The sequence below is a fragment of the Mustela nivalis genome, assembly GCF_964662115.1.
Source record: "Mustela nivalis genome assembly, chromosome: 10".
In the NCBI taxonomy this organism is placed as follows: Eukaryota; Metazoa; Chordata; class Mammalia; order Carnivora; family Mustelidae; genus Mustela; species Mustela nivalis.
In genome coordinates this window covers 60,812,591-60,839,527 of record NC_139029.1, presented here as the reverse complement: position 1 = coordinate 60,839,527, position 26,937 = coordinate 60,812,591, and the positions used below count along the sequence as shown (strand labels likewise).

Here is a 26,937-nt window from a genome sequence, read left to right as displayed (position 1 = left end):
TATCATTTATTTTTTCCTAAATAAATCATTATAAATTGGTTCTGGCACTGAGAATGCCTGTCAGGTTTAGTTTATTATGCTAAATAGTACCTTCTTAGATAAGCTAATTTAACCTCTGTGTCACTTGGACTAACAACTTCCACAATGAGATTATCTGATCGAATCACATTTTACACTCTTACAATTTAATTTGGGTGCACAAACTTTTCCTGAGTTTCAACTAGTAGAACATGCACTATGCTAAATTCTGAGATACAGAGATTAATATGATATAGTTACTGTCCTTGAATTGCTAACAAGGATAATGTGTAAATAGAGATAGTATCAACAGGGTGATTGCCCATAATAGAAAACAGAAGACTTTTACTTTTCTTGTTTTCACCTGAGGTCACTGTATTTCTAGGTTTTTTCCTCCAGCTATCGCCAAATTTTATAATCTGGTGCTAAGATTCTGAAGGATAGAGACTACATAGGTCAGCTTATTTTTTAAGGAAGATTGGACAAGAGAAAGTAGCTTTGACTTGAAAGTGAGTTTCAGAATGAAAAAAGAAATGATGTGGAAAAACATGCATTTCATTCCATTTTACACTTGGAAATCATTGAAATGTAGGTACTAGGACATCTGAGAGGATTTGTAGGACATAAGTAGCTCACTAACTATGCACACATATGGTTTATGCAGAGAGGAAAACAATCTAGGGTTTCTAGACTCATTGGAAACATGGTAAGGTGCTCCTCTGCACTAGGCTCAGTTTATGCCCAGTCTTTGGTTTTCAGAGAATAGAATGAGGTTAACTGGATGGAAGATCTGAAAAACTAGTAGCTGCTTAGATGAGTAACTGGTATGTTGCCTTGGCATTCTGAAAGAATTACAAAAAGCAGAGGGACTTGTTCTGCTTGACTTGGAAATTCTGACTAATTTTCATGCACTTTAAGAGACAATGCAGTCAGTGCTTGTGGGATGCTCTGGCAAAAGACCCCATTTTAGTTGAAAATGATAGCAGCTAACATTTTTCGCATGCATGCTATATGCTAGGCACAGGGGTAAGTGCTTGGCATTCATTGCCTTATTTAATTCTAACAATAACTCCTATTTTTTTTTTTACAAAGGCACAAAGATATTAAGTAAAATTGCCTAGATTCTAATAGCTAGTAAGTGGTGGATCTAGAAATGAAGTGCATAAGGGAGTTAGGTAGGTAAAAGAGGGTAGGTACAAGAAATTAACCTAAGCCTGCCTGTACATGGCCCTCTGGTGCAAGTCACTGAGGGGCACGGGACTCCAGATCAGGAAGGGGTTTACTCTCTACCTCTCTTGTTCATTTCTTCTCCTTCCTATGTGTCTGGCTTGTTGCCTCTTTCTTGTCAACCATCTTGGCCCCTTGCCTTAGAACTGACAAAGTAACAGCAGGATTTAGTGGTTAAAGTCTTGACATGGGGAGTCAGACATGAATTTTGCAATAACTTACCAAGGTGGCCTTAAGCACGTCACTGAGGCTGTACTGAACAGTCGTCCTTGTAGTTGACTGGGTCTGGCTAATATTGAGTGAGCATGGATCTTAGATAACTATTATCATAATTAAATAGTTGCCATGCTTTTCTCCCACATACATAATTCTTTTCTGAATTACATATCAGAAAGACCTTCCAAGTTTATCTCCAAAATAACTCTTTGCCTGCCCTGATTCTTCCTGGAAATAGAATGGATAAATGCATTCACTTGTGTGCGTAAAGATTTGGTGATTTATGCATTTCCTACCCCAGGTTTTATGCTGATTCTAAGGGACAACTTGAGAGTGAGTCCCAAAATATCTTCAGGATGAAATTTCAGGCCCCTAAGGAAAGGCAGAGACAAGGCAGATATTTGGGGACATCACGGAGCTAGGCAGCATTCCTCACTTATTCTTTACTGGTAATATGTCACTCAAGGTATATTCCTAAGGATGGAACTCACTGGAATAGAGAATAATATTTAATTGAAATATCCAGATAACTGCCTTTCTTTCTGCATTACTCAGGGGAGTAAAAGTTATGCTGTGTAACAAACACTCTCCAAAAGGCCAGTGTCTTAAAACAAAGGTTTATCTTTTGCTCACACACACATACCCCCTCAGAGCAGCAGGGCACCCTGTGCTCATGTTAATTACTCCAGTTCCCTAGTTTCCACCATGTCAAACATTCCTAGTTGCTTTGCCAGAGGGAAAAGAGTGCTCTAGAGAATCTCAAGCTGCCATTTAAACACTCTAATTTATTCTATTTATTCACCAGTGGGAGATGGAAGCACGGCCCCACGTAAGCATGGGGAGGCAGGGAATGTCCTGTACTAAGGAGAGAGAATTTTACTTGATGATAGCACAAATCACTGTCATGCATTTTTAATAGTTTTCCTGTAGAGGCAGAATTTCAGGATATAACAAAAGCATACATTTCAATGCTGTTTACTGCATCAGGTACTGTTTTCATCATTTTGTGAGTATCATATCATTATCATTTAATCCTCGCAACTCTTTATTATTCCCATTTTAAAGAAGAGAAAACTAAAGCATACGGGATTTAATAGTAATTTGTCCAAGATCCCACTGCAGACTGACTCCAGGCAAGGGAGTCCATGCTCTTAACCACAAAGCCATGTCCTATATACGAATTATTTATAAATTATGTGGTTTCCCTGAGACATGCTTAATTAATGACACATTTGTTGGGAAAATTCTGAGTTTATAGTCATAGCAGAGGTGTCAAATCTAACTATTGCTAGTATTTTGGAAGTCTACAAAAATAGAGGAGGAGACGTTTTGCGATTCTGGTATACTTTGAAATTTTAGTGCATGACTGGTGTCCTGATGGCAAGCTCTCATTTAGACTGATTTGTTTAGAAGAAATAAATGATAGGTTATTTACAGAGATCAATGTGCAATCTAACTTTAGAGCATGTTTGCCTAAAAATTAATGTAGGTAGCCTGTAGGGGTGTTAACTTTTGTTGATGAGAGATAATGAGGGTACAAACATAGCTGAGAGAATCTGGCTGTGGGGTAGAAGGTCCCTCAACAACTTGGAAAGCCTGGGGCACGAGTCAAGGGCAGGGGGTGGCAAGCAGCAGGACGTGATACCTTGGTTGACTTAAGTGGGAAATCAATTTATTGAAAGGCATCAGTGTAGCTGACAGAGCTGCTGGGGAGGCTGCAGAACCAGCCGTAGAAAAGAGGGCGAATGAAGTGGAGCTGGGCTCCTGAAAACACTGCCAGTATCATGAGCTCTTGTCCTGTGAGGGCATGAACACTAGGTGCTGCAGTTTGCCTTATTAGCAGAGATGCCATTGCTACAGCTGGAAACCATGCATTGCTGCTGCCGTCAGCACCACCGGGCTGGATTCTCCCCATCCCTGCTTTTCTGTGCCATCCGCTCCACATCCATAGTCCCAAGTGGCTCTAGTCCCAGGCCTAGGTCAGGTGCCACACTCCAGCTGCTAGAGAGACTGGGAAAGTGAGTCTCCTTTTCAGCTTTATAGTGGGCGGTAAACTCTCCCTCATATGTGGGGCCTTCTCTAAACCTGGGTTGGGAGTTCTGATGCTGAGTAGCCAGGAAGAAAAAAAAAAAAGCAAATGTTCACCATAACTGTTGGTTCTGACTTTCTGCAATATCGTTTTGCATGATGAATCAGGAAAATGCATCCTTGTTCTCTTGTCTATTTTGCCATTTTCTTTCGTAGAAACTTGCCTCCAAGAGACTTTTCTTTTCTTTTTTTTTTTTTTTAAGATTTTTATTTATTTATTTTTAATTTTTTTTTTTATTTATCTGACAGACAGAGATCGCAAGTAGGCAGAGAGGCAGGCAGAGAGAGAGAGGAGGAAGCAGACTCCTTGCTGAGCAGAGAGCCTGATGCGGGCCTCGATCCCAGGACCCTGGAATCATGACCTGAGCCAAAGGCAGAGGCTTTAACCCACTGAGCCACCCAGGCGCCCGCCTCCAAGAGACTTTTAATATGCTCATTTATTTATGTAGTTAAAAATAGTTATTGACTTCCTGTAACATGTGAAGCCTTATCTGAGGCACTGGGAGAATTACAAAAACAAAATCAAAAGACATAGACTCTGCTCCTCCATTGGTCAGATTGAGTGAGGGAGGGGTGAGGAAGTGGTATGTACACTCAAGGAAAGGTTTTGAGGAAAAAAGGCAGCTGAATTGAGAAGTGTGCTTACGGAGATGGGATGACAGACATTTCACACGGGGAAAAGATGAGAAAGCGATAGTGTGATTGTATTGAGGGAAGAGTTGTTTGACTGATGAACACAGAGATAAAGTGGGAAAGATAAATCAGGCCTACATTATGGATGTGTTTGAATTATTCACTGGGAAGCTTGAGTTTAAGTTCATAGGTACTAGGGAACTATTAAGGATTTTTGAGCAGAGTGAATGACAGAAATGTGGCTGAGATCTAGGAAAATAAATCTAGCAATAATATATAGAATGAATAGTCAGAAAAAGAAACCAGAGGCAGAAAAATTATGGACTCTGAAAAACAATCTGAGGGTTTTGAAGGGGTGGGGGGTGGGAGGTTGGGGTACTAGGTGGTGGGTATTATAAAGGGCACGAATTGCATGGAGCACTGGGTGTGGTGAAAAATAATGAATACTGTTATGCTGAAAATAAAAAATAAATTAAAAAAAAAAAAGTGACAAAAAAAAAAAAAAAAAAAAAAAGAAATCATATAATCCAGGGCAAAGATATTAAGACCCTAAAAGAAGTTGGTACAATTGAGAATAGAGAAGGGACTATATGTGAGAAATAGTCTGGGGGCACCTGGGTGGCTCAGTGGGTTAAAACCTCTGCCTTCGGCTCAGGTCATGATCCCAGGGTCCTGGGATCCAGCCCCGCATCAGGATCTCTGCTCAGCAGGGAGCCTGCTTCCCCTTCCCCTCTCTGTCTACTTGTGATCTCTGTCAAATAAATAAACACAAAATCTTTAAAAGAAAGAAAGAAAGAAACAGAGAAAGAAAGAAAGGAAGAAAGAAAGAAAGAGAGAGAGTCTGTATACTATACTGTAGCCAAGAAAGGAATTTTGGGGGGGATGTGGTCACTGAATTGAGAAAGAAGTTCTTAATAAGGGCCAACCATAGACAGTCTTAAGAGAGAGAACGAGAGAGAGAAAGAGATTGAGAGAGTGGTAAACTAGACCAGTCCTTTTCTCAACACAACATTTTTGGACCTTGCTATCTTGGCCTAGCTCTAAACAACTAATCTTTTTCATTAGCTCTTCTGAAGTAAGATTGGGACTTTTCCCCCCAAATAGTAACATGCTACCATTTTTGACTGCCTGTTATACACCAAGCATTTTTCATGCCTCATTTACAGTCTTTACCACAACCTTGCCAGGCAGACTTTGGATCACTTTCAGTATAAAGAAATTGGGCATTAGAGAAGCGGTGGACAGCACTAGCTTTCAAACTCATCTTTTTCCCAATAGCCCATGTTTTTTTCTACTCTTTATGCTACCTTTCAGTGAATTTTAACACAACAAAATGTAAGTAAAAGAGAAGGTTAAATAAATATATAAGAGAAAAAAATTTAAGGAAAAGGAAAGCAAAATCACAAGTCCACACATGGGTGACTTTCAGAGTCAGATTTTTCCACCCTAAATTTACTATATCCTGCTCCAGTTTGGCTTGAGTGCTAAAGCTTATTGGACAGAACCTACCTAGTTTCTGTCGTTCTCAGTGTAGCCCTGTGTAGAGCACCTGAATCTCACAATCCTTTATTGTTCATCTTAGCGCATTTCTTCTTTTTGTGGAGGTGTACTCAAGAGGAGGTTATGTGGTTTGGCATCCCTGGCCAATAAATCCAGTCAAATCTCTCAGACACCCTCCTTTCTTGTGAACAGTCAAGGGCCACTTCTTAGAGACTAATAAAATCAAATAGAGGTGAAAGCATGGGGAAGATCACCGAAGGAAGCAGAAAACTGAGGGAAGGGTTGGCTGGGTCTTGGAGTGCTGGCAACAAGACGGGTCTTAGGGTAGCCTTGTCCTGGTATTTTCTATCCAAGCTACTGCTAATGTTCTGCAGTGTTGGTAGAACCATGAAGTCCAAGGCAGACTAGGGCCAATAGCATGGTGTGTCCACAAACAATTCTAAATCTGACAACATGATTACTGGGGGAATCCACACCGGGGCTCACACTACTCATGGTCTTGCCTCCAGGAGAAACATTAGGACAAACTTTGTAGATCTAAAACAAGTTTCTTAATTATGTTGGCCTGTTTCTGACCGTGTCTGGGTTCCTGAGAAGATAGTCATCTGTGAAGCCTCTGTCTCTTCCACTAGGGCCAAAACCTCTTGATTGCTGAGAGCGTTCCTACAAAATGTAATGCTTCTGAAGTTTGCACACTCCAGGTCTCTATAGCTTTATCGACCACCTGCCACTCTCACACAATTAGTCTGGCCCTTTCTCTCTGATTGTAATTGTTCCAGTTTATGAAATTCTTTACTCTCCACAAGTCTTTTATTATTCAGTCAATCAACCACCAAATGCCTAATGACATCTGCAACCAGGGCTGAATGCCACTGTGCAGGCAGCTGCAGGGAGCTGCGAGCCCAGGGTGGGCAGCTCTGCCCACACGTGCTCTGCCTCCTTTTTGCTTTCACCTTCCACATGGAGAATACACTGGGTTAGTGTACTGTCTTATTTTAATTTTTGGACAAGTTGTGTTGAAAGCGCTGCAAGATAAAAATTTTAACAAGAAGTTGAAATTGATACAAAATAAAATAGAACTCAATGGAACAATGCTATTGTTTTTATTTTTTTTATTTTAAAATATTTTATTTATTTTAGAGAGAGAGATAGTGACAAAGATAACGAGAGAGAGCATGAGCATGGAGCACAATGGGGGTCTCCACTTCAGGACCTTGGGATTGTGACCTGAGCTGAAGGCAGACACTTAACCGACTGAACAACCCAGGTGCCTCAGTGCTATAGTTTTTAATGCTTCCTACCATGAAATGGTTCCTGTTGTTCTAGAAATGTATTTACTATTTCTTGTGTTGCTTATACTTTTTAAATGAATTGTTTATAAATGTTTTTATTGTCTGCTGAGTTAAAGATATAATTGGCTCACTAAGTTCTTCATTTTGCATCTTCTTTGTAAGAAAAAAACTATACTGAGATACAGTAACTTAAAATTGCATTCCCTGCAGTTGATGCGGAGAACGTATTATTTGAAATAAAACATCTTAATATTTCATCTCTTCTTAGATATTTAAACCAAAAGCAAACCTCAGAAAATAAGAAGGTTTTTCCTACTAACTTATTGTTTTCACTATCAATGAAACTCAGACTCTTGTTATTACTGAGAGCTTTGTTATTGAAAAGTATTATAATGGGGGCATCTGCATGGCTCAGTCAGTTAAACATTGGACTCTTGGTTTCAGCTCAGGTCATGATCTCAGGGTTGTGAGATTGAGCCCTGCGTGGGGCTCTATGCTCAGCATGGAGCCTGCTTAAAATTCTTTCTCTCCTTCCTCTTCTCAACCTCCCCCTTGACTGTGCATGCCCTTTTCTCTCTCTCTTTCTCAAAAATAAAAAAAAAGTGTGATAATGTATCAAATATTTAAAACTACCTTAGGGAAAGCCTTCAGAAACTCTGAGAGGGGTCTCTTTGTTAATCTATTGATATAGAGGTTTAGAATGAGAGTTGTTGGTTCTATAGAATTAGTATTTATATAATGATTTTTAGAAGCAAAGCAAGCCTTTGCACAGCTTACAGCAAAATAAATTATCCAGAACCTTTAAGCAAGGAGATGTGTTAAAAAAAAAAAAATCCTCCTGTATTCTGGGAGGTGGTCTTAAAGATTTGGAATGCCTGATTATTTCCAGAAGTGGAAGGAAGGTGACACATAGCAAAGCCAAGTTTGAATTCTCCAGAGACATATGGGCTTCCAGCAAAGCAACACCTTTTCCAACCACTTGATGGTGTGTTTGCTGCTTCTACCGTGAGCAACAAACCATAGGAAACTAATGGTGTTTTAAATGAAAAACAGCAGTTCATTAGGATTGGCTAATAGGTTCTTGGCAAAATTTCAACTTAATGGATATGCAAGTGTGTCTGTGTGTGCTCAGCAAGGCCAGTCCCAAGCTTTCAATGGTGTCATTCAGCACTGTAAATTTACTTTGCCTGCTAGTAAACAGATAAGTCTGTCTTTTTAAAAAATATTTTATTTATTTATTTGACAGAGAGACATAGCGAGAGAGGGAATACAAGCAGGGGGGAGGGGAAGAGGGAGAGGGAGAAGCAGGCTTCCCGCTGAGCAGGGGCCTGATGTGGGGCTTGATTCCAAGACCCTGGGATCATGACCAGAGTCAGAGGCAGATGCTTAACAGGCTGAGCCACACAGGTGCCCTGATAAGTCTGTCTTGAGAGCAGGGGGCATGGAGCCAGTAGCAATACCCTAAAGGGGGCAGGACAAATAGAGCCAGGCACATATTAACACAGCAAACATTGAACTTTTATGCTCTTCACTCTTTAATTGAATGTTAGTAATGTAGCAAAGCATCATGCCAAATGCTTTATTTCTTAAAATTCCAAACTCACGGGCACCTGGGTGGCTCAGTGAGTTAAAGCCTCTGCCTTCGGCTCAGGTCATGATTTCAGGGTCCTGGGATCGAGCCCCACATCGGGCTCTTTCCGCAGTAGGAAGCCTGTTTCCTCCTCTCTCTCTGCCTGCCTCTCTTCCTACTTGTGATCTCTGTCAAATAAATAAATAAAATCTTAAAAAAAAAAAAATTCCTAACTCACAGGGGCACCTGGGTGGCTCAGTGGGTTAAAGCCTCTGCTTTCAGCTCAGGTCATGATCCCAGGGTCCTGGAATCAAGCCCCTCATCGGGCTCTCTGCTCAGTGGGGAGCCTGCTTCCTCCTCTCTCTTTGCCTGCTTCTCTGTGATCTCTGTCTGTCAAATAAATAAATAAAATCTTAAAAATAAATTCCTAACTCACAGACTCTTATTAGGAATTTCATATTAGAAGCAAATTATTAAAAATTTATAAAAAATAAAAAATTAAAAAAAAATTCACATTTTAAAGGAAATAACCAAGGGTCAAGCAATTGTTCAAAGATACTGGCTGCCTTACACAATGTTAGATCAATGTTTCTGTTGGCTCCAGCTGAGTTAGTAGAAGAGTCAAATAACAAGCAGACAACTATCTAATTTAATTCTGCTCTCTGGAGGAAACTGCAGTAGGAGCTGTTCATGTTTCATTGTTTGCTGAGGAAGCTTGACCTTAGTAAGCAGATTGTAAGCATGGTTTTATGGTGTATATATGAAATTGCTATGTGCATGAGAAATGGCTATCAGTGTTAATCCCACAGAGAGACCTGTAGCTTTCTGCTCTTGTCCAAACAGTCAGAATAACACAGCCGACCCCAGAGAATGTTTCCCCCCAATCTTACAAAAGACGTATTTAAGAATCAGGTTTAGTGTCAGTGAATGGAAGTAGCTTGTGCTTTGAGAATTTTTGGAGCAGAGAAAATGGAAGGAAGGTTTTACTTTTTTAAAATTTATTTAAATTTTATTATTATTATTTTAAAATTGGCACATAAAAGCAGCAGGAATGGAAGAGGGCTGGTTTCTGCTTAGTCTAGGTCTAGAGTAGAAAGCAGTTATGGGTAGTAGAAAGAGCAGGAGACCTGCAGCCCAGATGGAGGCCCAAGTTTCAGTCTGGCCATTGAATCATCTTGCTTCCTGGAGAAATTCACATAGGCCTTGCAGGCAAAGGGAACAAATAAGGCTTCCCTCACGCTAAAGGCGTTCTACAACTGCCACGTGTCTTAAGGGCATCTTAACATATAAAACTTGCTCATACTTGAAATTTTTATTCTACTTTTACTATTTCTATTTCTATTTCTATTACATTTCTCCCAGCCAAAGCATCTCTAATCACGGCTACTGTGTGTTGTATCAGTTAGTTGGGGATATGGATTATTTGCCTAAATTTAAGTTTATTTTCTAAGTTTCTATTTTTACACATATTTTGAGATGAAACAAAGCTAGTTTGTCATAAGACAACTATTTTCATTTGTCTGTCGCACAGCTAACCACTAACGGCCTGCTAAGTGCTGTGCGCTCTGGGCATCTGGATGAGGACGAGAGTAAGACTCTCTTGTGGCCCGCGCTGAGCTGGCAGCTTAGTGAAGGGTTCAGCGTGTCCCTAACTAACCCTGATACATGAAGCATAGCTCTTAGAAGATCTTTCCGGTCCCTCTAACTTGGAAGTATTGGCACCTCGCAGTATTTACTCCAGAAAGGGCACTTACTTTTCCTCACATGCTGTCTAAATTTTATATCACAGCACGCTGGTCAAAAGCCCAGTCTCTTATTCCCCTCTCTCTCTCTCTGTCTCTCTCACACACACACACACACGAAATTGTCTTTCACCAACTATTTCTTGAGTTTAGTAATTGTACTGAATACCTGAGGAGTTGCTGCAGTGTGACCACGTTGTATGATCATATCTTTCTCCTCTACTCCCTCTTTTTGTCACGCAGATAGCAATTCCATGATAGTCCTTGATCTGTGCTCCACAACTAAAATGGCTCACCATTTTACTCCCCCCCCCCAAAAATAGCACTGTTCTTCTCAAGAGGGTTTCTGGCAAATAAAATTTCCCACCTCTTACCCCACAAGATTTTATGAGTTATAGACAGAGTTTGCATAACAAAAGCTTCTTTTCAGCTACATGTTTCCCTTTCTCCTATTATGTTTTGATCTGTCTTAGCAATGCAGCAATGAACTAATGACATATATAAAATGAATAACTAGTAATTGGCCCTTCAAGAGCTATATGCAAAATGGTGGTCTTAATGAAAGAAGAGGAAAGCCTTCGTAAATTTCTCAGATCACTAGGGCACTATTGAGTACAATTCTGAAACAATGTCTCCATGCAGTCAGCAAAATGGGGCTCTGCACACCACAGTGCAGTGGTCATTGGCAAAGCCTTCTTGTTGAAAGAAAAATTAAAATGAGAAGAATAACTAGTCTATCATCCATTAATTTTTTGCACACATGCACAAAATTTCTAGCTAGACATTATCCTTCTTCGTGTAGAATAAGAAGCAACTCTGTTGCTTCCTCCTCAAGTTTGCAGTCCTTGGGCCAAACAGAATATCTCAAAAATGGTGGCCGTGTTAAGCACTTGTAGGGTCACAAGTGCCAGATGGGTTGTACATATCACATTCTCTATATGCTAATTAAAATTATATAGAATGATTTTGTAATACCTAGATATATTTTATATTAACTGCATATGGTTACCATTTGAAAAACTATTTCATGGTAAATAACTACTGTGTTTTATAAGGACAATGTTTGAAGTGGACCATATCATATTAGAAAATGGTCCTGTGTATAAAATAAAACAATTGCCCTTCTGAAACAGTAAAATTATATTAAATTCCAAAAAGATAATTTCTTAGAAGTCTAAATGCTTGCTATTTTCATTTTTGTGAAATGCATGAATTTACTCTATAGCCATTATCAAGTAGGGCTCATAATATGTGAGTCAGGGAAGAAATTTCTAAAGGCGGGTACTGTGAAAGCAATACTGCAACTATGGCCTCTAAACTCTTTTTCACTTGACAAAAAATGATAGATGAAAGCTAAACATGAGGAATTTTAGTGTCAGATATGCTTGCGTTTTGTAGATTCCTTTACAAACTCATCTGTACAGCTATCAAGATATGGTTATTATTAGCAAAACAGTGTTAACTTATCAACAAACAAGTATTTTCCTTGATTGAGTGAAGAAAACTATACACACCACAATAATCTGAAGACCTAGGGTCTACTCAAAGCACTCAAAGCCTAAGAGATTGAGGGTCCCGTATTGAAAAAACAGTCACACCCAGGATTTGTTGACGCCAAGTAGTTGAGTCTTGTACTTTTTAACTTTTTGTTGTTTTTTATTTATCTAAATAAAAGACATTCTCTGTCTTTTAATTGATGTGTTTAAACAGTTTACTTTTACTCTAGCAATAGGGTTAGGTTTTAATGAAGCATCTTGCTGTTCATTTTTATTTGTCCCATCTGTTCTGTGTTCTTTTTCTCCTCTTTGCTTTCTTTCTTTTGATTATTTCATGTTATTCCATTTTATCTCCACCAGTGATTTAATAGGTGTCCTTCTTTGTTTTATTTTTTAGTGGTTGCACTAGGGTTTAGAATACACATCTTTAACTTAAACAGTATACCTTTAAATAATTTTGTGCCACTCCCTGTACAGTATAAGAATCTTACAATTGTATGCTTCCATCCCCCTCCCCTGTCCTTGGTCTGATTAATGTTGCTCATTTAAATTACTCATGTATTAAAAAAATTACTCATGTGTTATAAATCCCACAATACACTGCTATTATTTTGCTATAGACAGTCTATTACCAATTAAAATGATCTAAAAATTGAGAAAAATGATTTTATGTTTACCTATATATTTACCATTTCTGCTGTTCTTCATTCCTTTGAGTAGATCCAACTTTTTACCTGGTATCATATTCCTTCTGCCTAAAGAATTTTCTTTAACATAACATGCAGATCTTTTTGGTAGTGAATACTCTTACCGTCCGTTGGTTTGAGAAAAGTTGTTATTTCATCTCCAGGTTTGAAAGATTTTTTTTCTTTCATGCCAATAGTACTTTTTTCTCCTTTAGTACTTTAAAGATGTCATTCATTTTCTTAGATCTCTGATAAAAAGTCTACTGTCATTCATTCTTTCTTCTTCTGTACATATGCTGTCTTTCTCTGGCTGCTTTTAAGATTTTATTTTCTATTCTGCTTTTTCTTGTCAGTTTGAATGTGATGTTCTCTGGTGTGGTTTTTTTCATGTTTATTCTGCTGGTGGTTTATGGAGATTCTTGGCTGTGTGGGTTTATAGTTTTCATTGAATTTGTAAAAATCTCATCCATTATTTCTTCTAATATTTTTCTGCCCCCTCCCTCTTTCTAGAATTCTAATTACGTAAGTATCAGACTACTTGATATTGTGATATTCTTAATATTCTGCCTACAATTTTTAGGCATCTCTGCCTTTTCAAACTCTGATCTTTTGGGAAATCACTGAACTCTGGCTGGGTTTCCTTCTCTGAGTTGCGGCCTGAACACGATTCTAGGTAATAATCTGGGGCAACTTGCTTTGATTCCCTTCCCTCAGAGATCACAGGCCCTTGCTCTGGAAACTGTTCTTTTATTTTTTATCTTTTCTATTGTTCTAGTTATTTATGGTGGGTGGGAACGCAGTATCCATAGCATTTAATCCTTCAAGGGCAGAAGCAAAATTCCCCTGCTTTATTTTTAAGCAATTCATAAGTTTTAAAGAAATAATTGATCATTTCAAAATATAAATATGAATCTCCTGGACACATATATTGCATTTAGGAAAAAGCTTCCATCCTTTCCCTGACTTACAGATTCTTTGTAATCTGGCCCTTCCTTTCTTTCCTTTTTTCCTTACCCTCTGCTACTCTTTCCTCCACTCAAACCCTCCAGTGATACTAGTTAAATCTTTTTATTCCTCAGAGTAACTATGCATGCACTTGCCTCTGCCTGGCATGCTTCCCTCAATCATTTCTTAGGTACCTCTTATTCATCTTTTGTACTGAGCTTCAATGCCCTGTATTCGGAGTGATCCTTTCCCTGATCCTTCATCATCCATGTGTGCAAAAAAACCTAGAATCCTTTATTACATTTTATCATAGCACCCTGTAGTTTTCCTCTGCAGCATTGTACATAATTTATAGTTAGATTTTTATTTGTATGTTTATATTTAATTGCCATCTGCCTGGTGGACTATAAGTTCCAGGAAGGCAGGGTCTGCAGCTATTTTGTATGTCCTTGTATTTTAGGGTCTGTAACATAGTAGGCCCACAACAAGGTTTGCTGGTGGATGGTTGTGCAAGCTGAGTAATAGTTCTACAAGTTGAGGGGTATGGGATAAGGAATAGGGTCATTATTAGGAAAACATGCAATTCCAAAAAGATCCCTAAATGTCACAGCTCCTCTACTGTATTCTTAGTGGTACAAGAAAATGGGCATGAAGGGTAAAAGCAAAGGGAGTTGCCACTTTGTGATATTTTTTGTGCTTTTTGTGCTTCTGTTAGTTGCTATAATCCTATGGTTTTAAAAGTATAACACAGATGATCTACCATGAATGTTCTTTTTTTTTTTTTTTTAAAGATTTTATTTATTTATTTGTAAGAGAGTGAGAGCGAGCACAGGCAGACAGAGTGGAAGGCAGAGTCAGAGGGAGAAGCAGGCTCCCTGCGGAGCAAGGAGCTCGATGTGGGACTCGATCCCAGGACGCTGGGATCATGACCTGAGCCGAAGGCAGCTGCTTAACCAACTGAGCCACCCAGGCGTCCCAACCATGAATGTTTTAATTCATTTTTTCACTTCAAAATAATGACTACTGCTTTTGGTTTATTATGAGACATTCTAATTACTGAAACTTTGGAAAATAAAGAAAAGTTTTCCTGGTATCTCCTAGTCTCCTTTGTGGATTGATCACCTTCTGCCCATATTTTCCGTCTGGGCTTAAGATTAGCCTTGGCTTTCTTCTTTCCTCCTCGGACTATTTCTTTCTTGCTTTTTCCCCTTGCCCGCAGTTTCTCTGTCAAATGTACTTTTTTTAAAAAAAAGATTTTATTTTTATTTATTTATTTGACAGAGAGAGAGATCACAAGTAGACAGAGTGGCAGGCAGAGAGAAGGGAGAAGCAGGCTCCCCACCGAGCAGAGAGCCCGATGTGGGACTCGATCCCAGGACCCTGAGATCATGACCTGAGCCGAAGGCAGAGGCTTTAATCCACTGAGCCACCCAGGCCCACCCCCCCAATGTACATTTTTAATTCCGATGATTCCTCTGGGCTGCAGCCTCATATACCCAATGCCAACATAATACCTCTACTTAGTGATCTAATGTAAGTCCAGAAGCAAACTCATCATCAGTCTTCCAAACCCATCCCATGCCTATCATATTCCATCCCAGTGTCTGGTATAACCATCTACCTAGTTGTCTAATCCAAAAACATAGGTATCATCATGAGCTCTTCTTTTCCCCTTACTTATAACTCTGGCCAAATTCTGTCACTTTTACAATCAAATAACTTTTGTGTCAGTGTATGTCTCTTCATCTCCACTGGCATTTTCTTGACTGATCTGTAAACTGTTTCACCTGGAATACTGCTCCACGGGTGTCCTTGCATCATTCTTATTTCCCTCCCTCCTCTTCTCCACACTGCAGCCAGACTAATCTTTGAAAAATACACATTATTTCACTGCCTAGGACTCTTCAATGGCTTCCCACTGATGTCAGAGTAAATTCTAGCCTATAAGGCCCCACATAAAGCCTTCCACCTATTATTTTGGCCTTCTCTTTCTCTTTTAGTTTTTTCTTTTTCTCCAATCACACTTAGACTTTTACCAGGTCCTCTTGTGCATGCTCTTTTCTTCCTCGTAAGATTCATAGATGCTGTTCCCTCTGCCTGGAATCCCCATTCTATGAGGAATTCTCTGAACTATGGAATCCCCTGAACTTTGGCCCATTTAACCCCTGCCTTTCTTTCTACACCTAACTAAGCTTTTTTTTTTTTTTTTTTTTTTTGGCTCTCAAAGTAAAGTCAGGTTTTCTTGTTTTATGCTTTTATAGTACCACATACCTCTTCTTTGTGACACTTCAACACAAATGTAACTTGATAATTAACCAAATTAGGTGATTATGACCTTCACTTACTAGAGTGTAAGCTTCATGAGAGCCAAGCCTATGTCTGTCTTATCCCTCATTAGCTCCAGCACCTGGCATGGTTTTGAATAAAGTAGGTTCTCAGTAAATACTTTTGGCTTGAGAAATCCTTTGAAGGGATTGCTGTTGTAGTCTTGCCTCCACAGAGAGGAAAAGGCAATCTAAAACAAAAAAACCCAAGCTTTTGTTTTGTTTTGTTTTGTTTCGAACCTGATCTTGACCAGGTCATGGGTCAATGTGACTCTGATTTAGAGAGGATAGTAGTGGGGACCAAGGACAATTAGGCAAAGCATGGACATTTTTAGCACAGGATGTTTTTGATAACTCAAGTTTCAGTTAAAGGAGAGGAGGGTGAGGGGGTAGCCAAGATCTAATCTCTGCAGAAAAGAACTTGATGGAAAAAAGGTGAAAGAATCAGGTTTCCCTTCTGATTATGGAGTTTCATTATCCATATTCAAAATGGATGGCATGAGAAATTGAGCACAAAGAAGACACTAAGGCAACAGGTAAAGAAAGAAAAGTAAGACTGGCCACATAAGATAGGAAGCTAAGGAAAGTGCACCCAGCTCCTGAAGGGTGTCTGGGGCTCTGTTTATCCCTAGCTGTATGTTTTTTTGGTCTGGTTTTTGTTTCTGTTTTTGTTCTTAGCATGGGGAACAGGGTATTCTCACAATCAACCTGCCACCTTGCTAGTGGAAAAGGGAGTCCTTAAAAAATGTACCACTGGACTTGCATCACATTAACCTAGAGACCTGGCTAGAGTGAAATTTGTAATTTATAGGTAGGACATTTTATTGTGGCCTGTTCTGTGAGGGTCAGAATAGACAGAAACTGTCCCAAATACTCGTGCTCAGCATGGTAAATGTTTGCAGTAGGGAGAAAGGAAGATGTAGGACCTGAAAATGTTATTATGCAGTTGATCAATAAATAACTCTTAAGCACTTCATATGTCCCTGGTACTAGTGATTCCATGGTGATCTAGACAGACATTAAATAAATATGTAAGATCTCAGATAACAGAAAAACTGATGTCAAATTTTATAAATATAGTACTTGTCTAAGTGTGCACATTTATTTTACTTATAACAAGGATATCAACAAAAGCTGCCTTGTGCTGGGTCTGTGGTCTGCTCATGACTTACGAATGTGCATAGTAACTTGCAGGAGAGAAAGAAGAAGACAGAATAACAGATTCTAAAGTATGTTCATGGATATAACAGTTATTAGAATTGTTAATATGTATGTTGATACCAGAGGAGAAAATTTGGAAAAATCTTTCCTTCTTGTGACTTGGCTGATGGAGACCTTTATTACAGTGATAGGAATAGATTTAACTCTAAAAGCCAGCTTTGATGTAGTGGACTCTAGCTGCCTGGAGGACTGTGTTGAGAAGGATTCTGAGACATGTTTAGGCTTGTGATTGAAATATTTGAAATGGGCTCCGGATGTAGTTACGGAAGCAGTCATGTTATGAATCCGTTCTCCTTAGTCTATGCGGCAACACAACTCATCCACCCTTCCCTAAATGAAATTAATTCTTATCTATTCATTATTTGTTGAATATGAGATGTGCCTGGCACTATACTATGTATGGGAGATACAGAGATAAAAGGACATAATGTTTGCACTAAAAGAACTTATAGTCAAGTAAAATAAAACTACAATGCTATTGCATAAAAAATGACATGTCTCTGTGTTTGAACAGTATTGTAAAATGTTACATTTTTGTTCTGTTTTTTTTTTTCATCAAATCCTAGTAAATAAAATACGCTCAGTTTAGTTAAATACTGAAGGTAGGCTGAAAACTGTCATTCTGAACTCATTTGGAATTTGAGATGAAAAATTTTGCAAAATTCACAAATCATAGTGAATTGTCATCCAACAGAGAATATTTCCATCTAAGGATATGGGCTACACTGAGCTAACAATTGTATTTTGGCACACATTCTAAACCCCATGGCAATGAAAACAATGAAATACAACATTGTGGTGTGGCAGCTGTTTAGAATAAAGATGGAAAAATATTCCCCAAAAGACCTATTAAGAGTATATCTGTGCATATATAATGATCTCTCTGTATTTCTTTGTCTTTATTTTTCTCCTTCCTCCCCCCACCCCCAACTGATCATACTAGAGTTTTCTTGTTTCTCATTGAGGATCATGGTTTGTTCCCTCTGTGTGTGGTGATTGGATTCCGTTATGGGTTAATGACTGTCAAAGAAAGAACCCCTCACGTTCTCTTTTTGTGACTGTTTAGTCTTTTCCTATATTCAATATATCACATCCTTGGTAGCTTATGCCTATTCAACTTGTGCTTTTTTCTTCCTTGTCCACTATCTGGACTGAAGTATGGCCCTTGTTTTTACTTCTGACCTTTACAAGGGGAAGCATCACTGGGTATTCTCCAGGGGCTGATGAGTCTATATGAAGTGATCTTTAGACCAACCTTCAGATGTTTTTTGGTACCAGACAAATTTGCTTAACCTACTTCATGGACAAATTTTACTCTGACTGCTTTGTTGCTCTTGAAACCCCCTTCCTCTTCCTCTTTAAAGATGATTAAGGTAATAGAATGGAATGAATTGGTTTGTTAATGCCATTCCATTTATTTATTTCTTTGTTCATTTATTTTTATGTTAGTCACCATACAGTATATCATTAGTTTTTGATATAGTGTTCCATGATTCATTGTTTGCATAGAACACCCAGTGCCCCATGAAATCCATGCCCTCCTTAATACCCATCACCAGGCTCACCCATCCCTCTACCCCCCTCCCTTGTAAAACCTTCAATTTATTTCCCGGAGTCCATAGTCTCTCATGGTTCATCTCCCCCTCTGGTTCCCCCTCTTCATTTTCCTTTTTTTTTTTTTAATTTTATTTTTTTAGTGTTTCAATATTCATTGTTTATGCACCACACCCAGTGCTCCATGCAATATGTGCCCTCCTTAATTATACCCACCACCAGGTTCACCCAAGCCCCCACCCCCACCCCAAAACCCAGAGTTTGTTTCTCAGAGTCCACAGTCTCTCATGGTTCATCTCCCCCTCTGATTTTTCCCAATTCACTTTTCCTTTCCATCTCCTAATGTCCTTTGTGTTATTCCTTATGCTCCACAAGCAAGTGAAACCATATGATAATTTAATTTCTCTGCTTGACTTATTTCACTCAGCATAATCTCTTCCAGTCCTGTCCATATTGGTACAGAAGTTGGGTATTCATCCTTTCTGATGGAGGCATGATGTTCCTATTATATATATGGACCACGTCTTCTTTATCCATTCGTCTGTTGAAGGGCATCTCATCTCTTTTGAATGCCATTTCTTTATCTAATAAGCTTTCTAGTCTTGTCAACCTGGATATAATTCTGTGAATATAATTCTGTGGATATAATTCTTTGAATGCTAGCATTCAAACATGGATTATACCATTATGACAATAGTCCAATTTGAATCCTCCAAAGTTGCTAACTTCCAGTTTCTATATTTCAGACACTTCTAACTTCCCCATATCTTACAATGGTGAGACTCTTATATATTGTCACTTTCTGAAGAGATATAGTAAAATTCTCATCCCCACTGGAGCATAAACTATTCAAAGGCAGAGGCAGGGTCTTGCTATTTCTTTGTGGGCCTAGTGCTATTCTATTAGCATGGGACAGGTGCCCAATAAATTCTGGTTGAATGAATAAAAGCCATACAAAACTATTTTATTTTAAAATAGTACATAAATATTACAAGCACCATTTCTACAACCTCCCTCTCTCAAAACACAGTGCAGAAATTTGTAAAATCAATGGTGTTAATTTTTCATAGACTTGAGATGTTCAAGTTTGTATTTTTTTAAAAGATTTTATTTATTAATTTGAGAGAAAGAGTAAGAGAGAGCACAGGTTGGCAGGGGGGAAGGGGCAGAAGGAGAGGAGAGAGAATCCCAGCAGACTCTGCCCTGACCCTGGAGGCCAACATAGGGTTCGATCTCACGACACTGAGGTGAATTCAAGAGTCGAATACTTAACCGGGTAAGCCACCCAGGCACCCCTCAAATTTATGTTTCTATATGAAGCTTTTAGATTCTGTCTTCTACTTAATATTTACCTTTCCTTTCTTCACCTGCTCCACCATACATCACTATGACATATTACAGAAGCTGATATGGAAAGAAATTGCACCTTTCCTCATTCAAAGAATAGTGTTGATCTGGACAAAGGAGATGAATCCAAGAGGCAGGGTTATATTTAGGATGACATTGCTTGAGATGATATCATATGGATCTTCTTTATTCAAAGGACTTGGTCATTTTTGGGGGGTGTGGAGGGATTGGCTTTTAAAAAAAGATCTCAATTGGGAAATGTGACATGACATAAACAGGCATAGCAGGTAATTGCATGATGAATTCAGAAATGGCACAATTATTGTCAAATCTATTCTTTACTTCCCTTTGTCTGAGCTATATTATTTGGTTGCCACAACTTTTGCAAGGAATTTGTGCTTTAGGTTTCTTTTTTTGGGGGGGGGGTTAAAGTGTAGTTACTACAAATATGGATAAAGTATTCAGTTTTATTCTAAAATATGTAGCACGTTACACTAATTTACACTGTAGTATTCAAGACATCTGTTAAGAGAGAATTTAAAAGTAGGACAGATTATATCTGAATATCTGGAACAAGGCTGAGTTAATTGAGGGGAAGATTGAAAGGGAGGAACAGGTGAAAAAAAGTGAGTTCAAGAATCCTGGAAAATATATGTATGTATGCAGAGAAGGATGTCCATCGTAGTGGTAAAAGCCCCTGGGCCATCAAGTGGGTAAACATTGAAACAGCCTTGGGCCAAAATTGCCTGGGTCATGTTTCTTAAAAGAGTGGTGTGAGACTCCTGCCAAATATAAAAATCAGTGATCATCTATGAAATACTGTGGTTTTAGAAGGGATACTTCTGTGGGCATTTTGAGGTGCCTAAATTTCCTTCGTAGTTCAGATTATTTCAAGAAATATCAATGATTTGGAAAATAATTTCTTCTTTATTAATCACAACTTACCACCCATTTTATTTTCATGTGCCAGCATCTTTCAGGGCTCCCATTTCTATAAGGAAAGGTATTCACATTCATGGACTGTTATGTGACAGACACTGTAGTGAGCATTTGAGTATCATGTTATTTCTCACAACAGCCCCGTGATGACACTCTGTCCTATTTTACAGCTGAGATGACAGATACAGCAAATGTGACACAAGCCACAGAGGGACTGAGGGTCTCTCTGACTAAGCTGTGGCCAAACAGAAAGGAGAACTTGATTTCATTGGTCTGAATTGTACTTTTTTTTAGGCTCTGAGTTTTCAAACCTTCTACAGTCTATAAAAACATATACCATTTCTGACTACTGAAAGTGCTTAATTTCCTCTACTCTGTAACCTTGTGTTGCTTTTGAATTCATAGACCTTTGTCATTTTATCTCCTAGCCTGTACCACTTCAGTGGTACCTGTCCTGCCAAGGCTGTCCCTATGAGGGATGCCTGGGACCCCCAGGCCTGGCCCTCTTCCGCACCATCATCTTTTGTGAAAGATGCTGAACTACATTTTCTGGCCCTTTCTTTCTTGACTTTCCCTGGGCCTTCCCTCACTCCCCTATAATTTTCTTTAAATTGTGGCTACTAGAACTGCAAATAAGGTGACTCATGAGTAGGATAATGCTTTTTATTTTGTTTTCAGTACTTGACCATGGTACCCAGAATATGGTTACCTTTTCAGACTCAACTGCAGTTCTTCTTTTGGATACCATAAAAGGTTACAGATGATACTCAGTTGAGTATAAACTCAACCTCGAGTATTATTGCTATAAGCGTGTCTAAGTGGGACCCAACCTGGGCCTTTTACATGGTAGTCAGGGGTCCCATTTGCCTTCCTTCCTGCTTCTCTAGCTCCACCTCACCTCTCCCAGCGTCTGACCCATTGTCTTCTAGCCATGCCAGCTTTGATTCTCTCCTGTGTAGCCAAGCTCCTTCCTATCATACGGTCTTTGCCCATGCTGTATCATTTGTCAAGATTGCCGACCATCATGCCAACTCTAACTCATCCTTTAAGTTTTTGTTATCTTGTCCTCCTACATTGTACTGGTCCTTCATAACACCTATCATATCCCATTTGGAAGTAAATAACTATTGGTGTACTTATTTGCTTAAAGTCTCCATCCTGATGTATTACAAATAACTCCAGGGCAGGGATTTCTTTGGTCACCTATGTAGTCTCAGTGACTAGCATAGTATTTGATAGCAGATAAGAGGTCAATGAATTTAGAATGACTAAATTAAGAATGAGAAGAAATAATGACCCTATGGGCATAGTTGTGCACACTATGGTTCCAGCTCTCCCCTTCAGCAAGACTGGCTCGTTCTCAGATTCTGTAGGCTTAGTATCACATCTGTCTTGGGTTTGCAGACTGCCAGGTCTCTGTAGCAGGGATTAGTGAAGCCAGGACAGAGAGAGAAATGATGTCAGCAGAATGGCCAATGGCCAGCCACCTTGCTTCTTGCTGTTTCCCGAGTATGACAAGTTCGGGTAAAGTTTGAGTAGGCAATTGCACCAGAGGTTGACAGGCAGGACACAGTAGTGAAGGTTCCAGCTACCAGAAGGTGCTGAAAATTCAGAGAAATGGCAGCACTGTGACTCTGAGCATTTTTTATATTCAGACCAAGCCAAAGAGTTGGTGTACGGAGAACAGGATCCAGGGCTGGCAGGAGTTAGGCAGAATCTCAGGGCCAAAGCCAGCCATGTGAGTTCAGGAAAAGAAATGAGATTTGGGGTAAGAATCCAAGGCAGAAGCCCAAGTTCTCCATTTGATGGGCCTGACACAGTGGGTAACCAGAGGCAGCTAGCAGAAATGCTAAGGCTGCATAAATACTGGGACTCATTCCTAGTACTTAAAACCCAGGATATGGACAGAAATTAAGGTCAGCCTTTGGGTTTTATTCTTGATTATCTACTGACTAAATGTATATTATGCATATTTAAAAACCAGCTCTGTGGGAGGGACCATGCACTTCCATGTAAATACCTAGTTCTTTTTTAAATTAAAATGTTTTTATTGCTATAAAAGCAGCTTTATGCATATTGTAGAAATTTAAAAAATATATCAAAGTAAAATTAAATAAAGTACTACAGATACAATCACCACTGTATATAACCTTTCTCATATTTCCTTCCAGATCTGTAGTATTTTTTATAAGAATTTGCTTTATGTGTTGTTTGCTACCTGCTTTCTTTTGGCAGACACTTTTCCAGTTCAACAAATGTCAATTTTATCTAATATTCATTCTATGTTCAGATTTCCCCAATTGTGCCCCATGGATGTCTTTATAGCATTTTGTCCAAATCAGGATCAAATCCAGGGACAAACCTTGTATCTGATGGTTATGTCCCGCAAGTCTCTAATCTAATTAGCAAGGCCTCCTTCTCTCCTAATACTGACCTGTCCTGCCAGTTGTCCTGCTGAATATCTCACTTTCTGGATAGGTTTGGTTCCTTCCAAGGGGTATCATTTACATTGTTTTTTTAATTTCCTATATTTCCTATAAGGTGCAGGTTAGGTTTTAAGGCTAAGTGATTGGTGGATTCCTGTCAAACATTTTTGTACCAGAATACATTCTAGGTATGCTGTAGTGATCTCCATTGCCTCCAGTCAGGAGAAACATAATATCTGGTTGACTCACTGTTAGTGATGCTGAGCTCGAATGTAGGACTAGGTTCCTGGTTGTTGTTGGTGTTGTTGTTGTTGTTCTTTTTCTTCTCCTCCTCCTCCTCCCCCTCCTCCTCCACCTCCTCCTTGTTCTTCTTGTTCTTCCTCTTCTTGTTCTTCTTCTTTCTTCCTCTTTTTCTTCTTAAGATTTATTTATTTATTTGAGAAAGAGAGAGAGAGAGAGAGAGAGAGAGAGTGTGTGTGTGTGTGTGTGTGTGTGTGTGTGAGAGTGTGTGTGAGAGAGCAGGGGCAGGAAGAGGTAAAGGGAGAGGGAGAGAGAGAATCCCCAGTAGACTCCCTGCTGAGCATAGCACCCAATGCAGGGCTCTATCCTATGACCCTGAGATCATGACCTGAGATGAAATCAAGAGGCAGACCTTTATCCGACTGAGCCACCCTGACACCCTAATTCTTTTTAGTAATGTTCCAGACTCGGACACAGCAGGAACATGACTCTCACCAACTTCCAGCCTGGCTCCACTCATTGCTACTCCCTCCTCCAGCCCTTTCTCCAACCAGACTTTATCGTTATCCCCCTAAGCACCTTTCAAGCAAGAAAGACTAAAGGGAATAAAGGTGGTAAAAGATAAAGCAATCAGACTGGGAAGTGTAGGCCAATAGTTCCCCTCTCAGGCTATTTGCTGATGCTCTCGCACTAGATATAAGAAGGCAGAAGCATGCATATCCAGGAGCTCATCTCATTTGAGGTTGCAGTCTTCCCAACAATTACCAGGGTCAAAATAATTCTACTTTGGTGTGTTTATGCATGATAAGGCAGTTATATGTATGTCTACATACATTCATGATGTGTGAATGTTCTCACAACTTTCTCACAGCTTTTGAAAAAGATAAAATGTTATATAGAAAGCTGGCTCAGCCATCTTATGAAATGATCACATGGAAAGAGAGAGAGAACTTGGATCTTTTAACTCAGAAGGAGTCAAAATTATATTGTATGATATTCAGTCTGGGTAATGGGAGACCAGCATCTAGGTTCTGCTTTGTTTGTTTGCTTGCTTTTTTTTTTTTAAACAGTAAGACTATGCAAACTTGGTTACCTTCAACACTCTGATTTTCCATTCCTTATCTGAAAATGGGAGTAATTACACTCCTAGTGTACAGCCACAGAGGATTTAACTATGTCTGTAAAGCACCTTTATTACACTGAGTAGCCAGTTTCCTTCTCCTTCAACTGCTGGGACCGAGATTACTGATCTGCTTTCTGCCCTACCCAGCACTGATTGCAATGACCCTGAGTCTGCAGGTGGAGTTCATTGGTGTCTATAACTGGAGAAGTTGGAGAAGATCAGTCGGGAGCTTGAGGCAGAGGCTAAGCACTTATTGTATGAGCTAGCACTTGATTAGAACAGTGTACTCTTGGGCCATTCACAAAAATCACTGTGATGTGATTTTTTAAAAAATATGGCTACAAACCTCAAATTTTTTGTTCTTTAAATTATTTTTGGCATATGAAAGGCAAGTCTAGTTACTTAGGGCCCAGGAATAGGAATAAAGCAGCTGATCCTGGATGTTGACATTTTATTTTCTCTCTCAAGTACTCAGCCTTAAACATACATGCTTTTAAGTCTAATAAAACCAGTGAGAGATGGCCATTCTTACCACATTTGGGAGGCTTTATTTGGCTTTTCAGATGTTAACTCTGAAAGCTATATGCCCTGAGACAAACCTGGGAAATTAAATAATGCTTGTCATCCTAATGAATCTGGTCCAGAATTCCTATTTTAAAGGGGATCTGGTGGGGGATGAGGGAAGTGTAAAAAACTTTATGAATAATCTTTATTTTTGTGATACATTGCTAGTATCAGAGGCTGGAAGCTGTACTGGTTATGAGTGGACGTAAGAGCTACACAAACCTGTTTGAATTTCAGATCCATTGCTTACTAGCAGGGTGGTGACTCCACGCAAAGATTAGACCCTAAGTTTCACATTGCCTCTGGGAACCTCAGCTTTTCAGTTTTAGAGGAGAATTGATTATTATGACTACAGCAAGGGATGCTGTGAATATTAAAAGAAATATGTAAATGAAACATGGCTCCTAGTGCATAATAAGTATTCAAAAATTGGCTGCTATTTTAATTATCATAATCTTTCCTAAGGGAACACAGTTTACAAATGCTCACCTTCCCTAGAGTTTTTATCTCAATTCTGACTCTCCATGATTTTCTATTGTTAGATTGATGAGAAGCATCCATGCTTAGACTATGTGTTATAATTTCTGCTATTGGCTCTATAGTGGGAATTTTTTTTAAAGACTTCACAAGTGTGTTAAAGTACCAGAGAGTGGAGTGTTCATAGAAAGTATTAATGCTTTTGTTTCACACATGTGTGGGATTATTTGGGCAGTAAAACCTTAGTGTGCTATCATTGTTCATTATGGAACTTGCCATAGCCACCTCCCTTCCCCCCCAAAACCCATAAATTGTATCTTCCAAATTGAACCAGTTGTGTTACTAGTTACCATGTGCAAGCTACTGTTAAAGCAAAAGGTCACATGCAATTTGGCTGCAGAATTCCAGTTACATCTTTTTTCTCTAGCCTGTACTTACAATTCTGCATGTAATTGAGAGTATTTAATGCATGTTAAGTTTTTCATGACTAATACATCTTCTGAGGTCAAAGCATGAACATAAAGTGAAAGTAAACAAAGCACCTTATTTCTTGGTGCTGAATTTCCCGAGACTGTGCATATCGCCCTGTACAGGGCGTGGATGAAAGTGGAAGTTTTATTCCTCCACCTCAAACTTCTTACCTTCAGTACCTTCGTGCAACTTTTCTTGGACTTCCTAAGATTAAATGCTCATGATTAGTGACTTTGGGTATTGAATATATGTTCAGCTAGTCCGACTGACCTTATATTATTCTGTGTGTTAAAGTCTAAGAACTAGAATTTTTATGTCAGAGAGAGATGGGTATGGAGCTTTAGAATCACCAGTCCCTACAAATAAAGATTTCTTTGCCCTTGTGTTTTTTCCTAGAAGAACAACCAGACACTTCCTTAGACGTTGAGACCTATGGTAAGTCATAGTCTGAGTGTTAAGTGATAAGTTAGTCTAAGAATTCTTCATGACAGTCCATCATTTAAGAAATACATAATTCTTTCAAAATCTAGGAACACTTAAATATTTGGCTGGTAAAGACCAATTGTTGATGGCATGTTTGGTCCTTCTTTCAGGAGGCTGATCTCTTCTTTCTGAAGGGATTTCCTCTCATTAGAGTTATTAAAAAAAAAAATCCTTCAGAAAGAACATCATATAGCTGTTGATGCTTCATTAACCCAGGCAACCCCCATATCTTGCTTTCTTCCTGTCCTTGAATCATAGCTTATGACCCTGACCCATGTGTCTTATTTAAATCTCCCTTTCGAACAAAGATGTCTTGTCAGGCTTCTTGGCTGTTTCATGACACTGTATCTTACCC

The 26,937-nt window shown here is 39.1% G+C and overlaps 1 protein-coding gene across 5 annotated transcripts in view; it reads left to right on the top strand.

Annotated features, from left to right (window-relative positions):
- The window catches only part of SLC44A5 (solute carrier family 44 member 5), a 395,909-nt gene that overhangs the window by 152,097 nt on the left and 216,875 nt on the right, over nt 1-26,937 (top strand). For 3 of the 5 annotated variants that reach the window (XM_082686570.1, XM_082686572.1, XM_082686571.1), the window contains one exon: nt 26,496-26,534. The exons of 1 other annotated variant lie outside the window; for it this stretch is intronic. In XM_082686570.1, the coding sequence (XP_082542696.1) occupies nt 26,496-26,534 (39 nt within the window). The remainder of the gene's footprint in view (nt 1-26,495; nt 26,535-26,937) is intronic. One more of the 5 variants, XM_082686573.1, reaches the window with a different exon arrangement.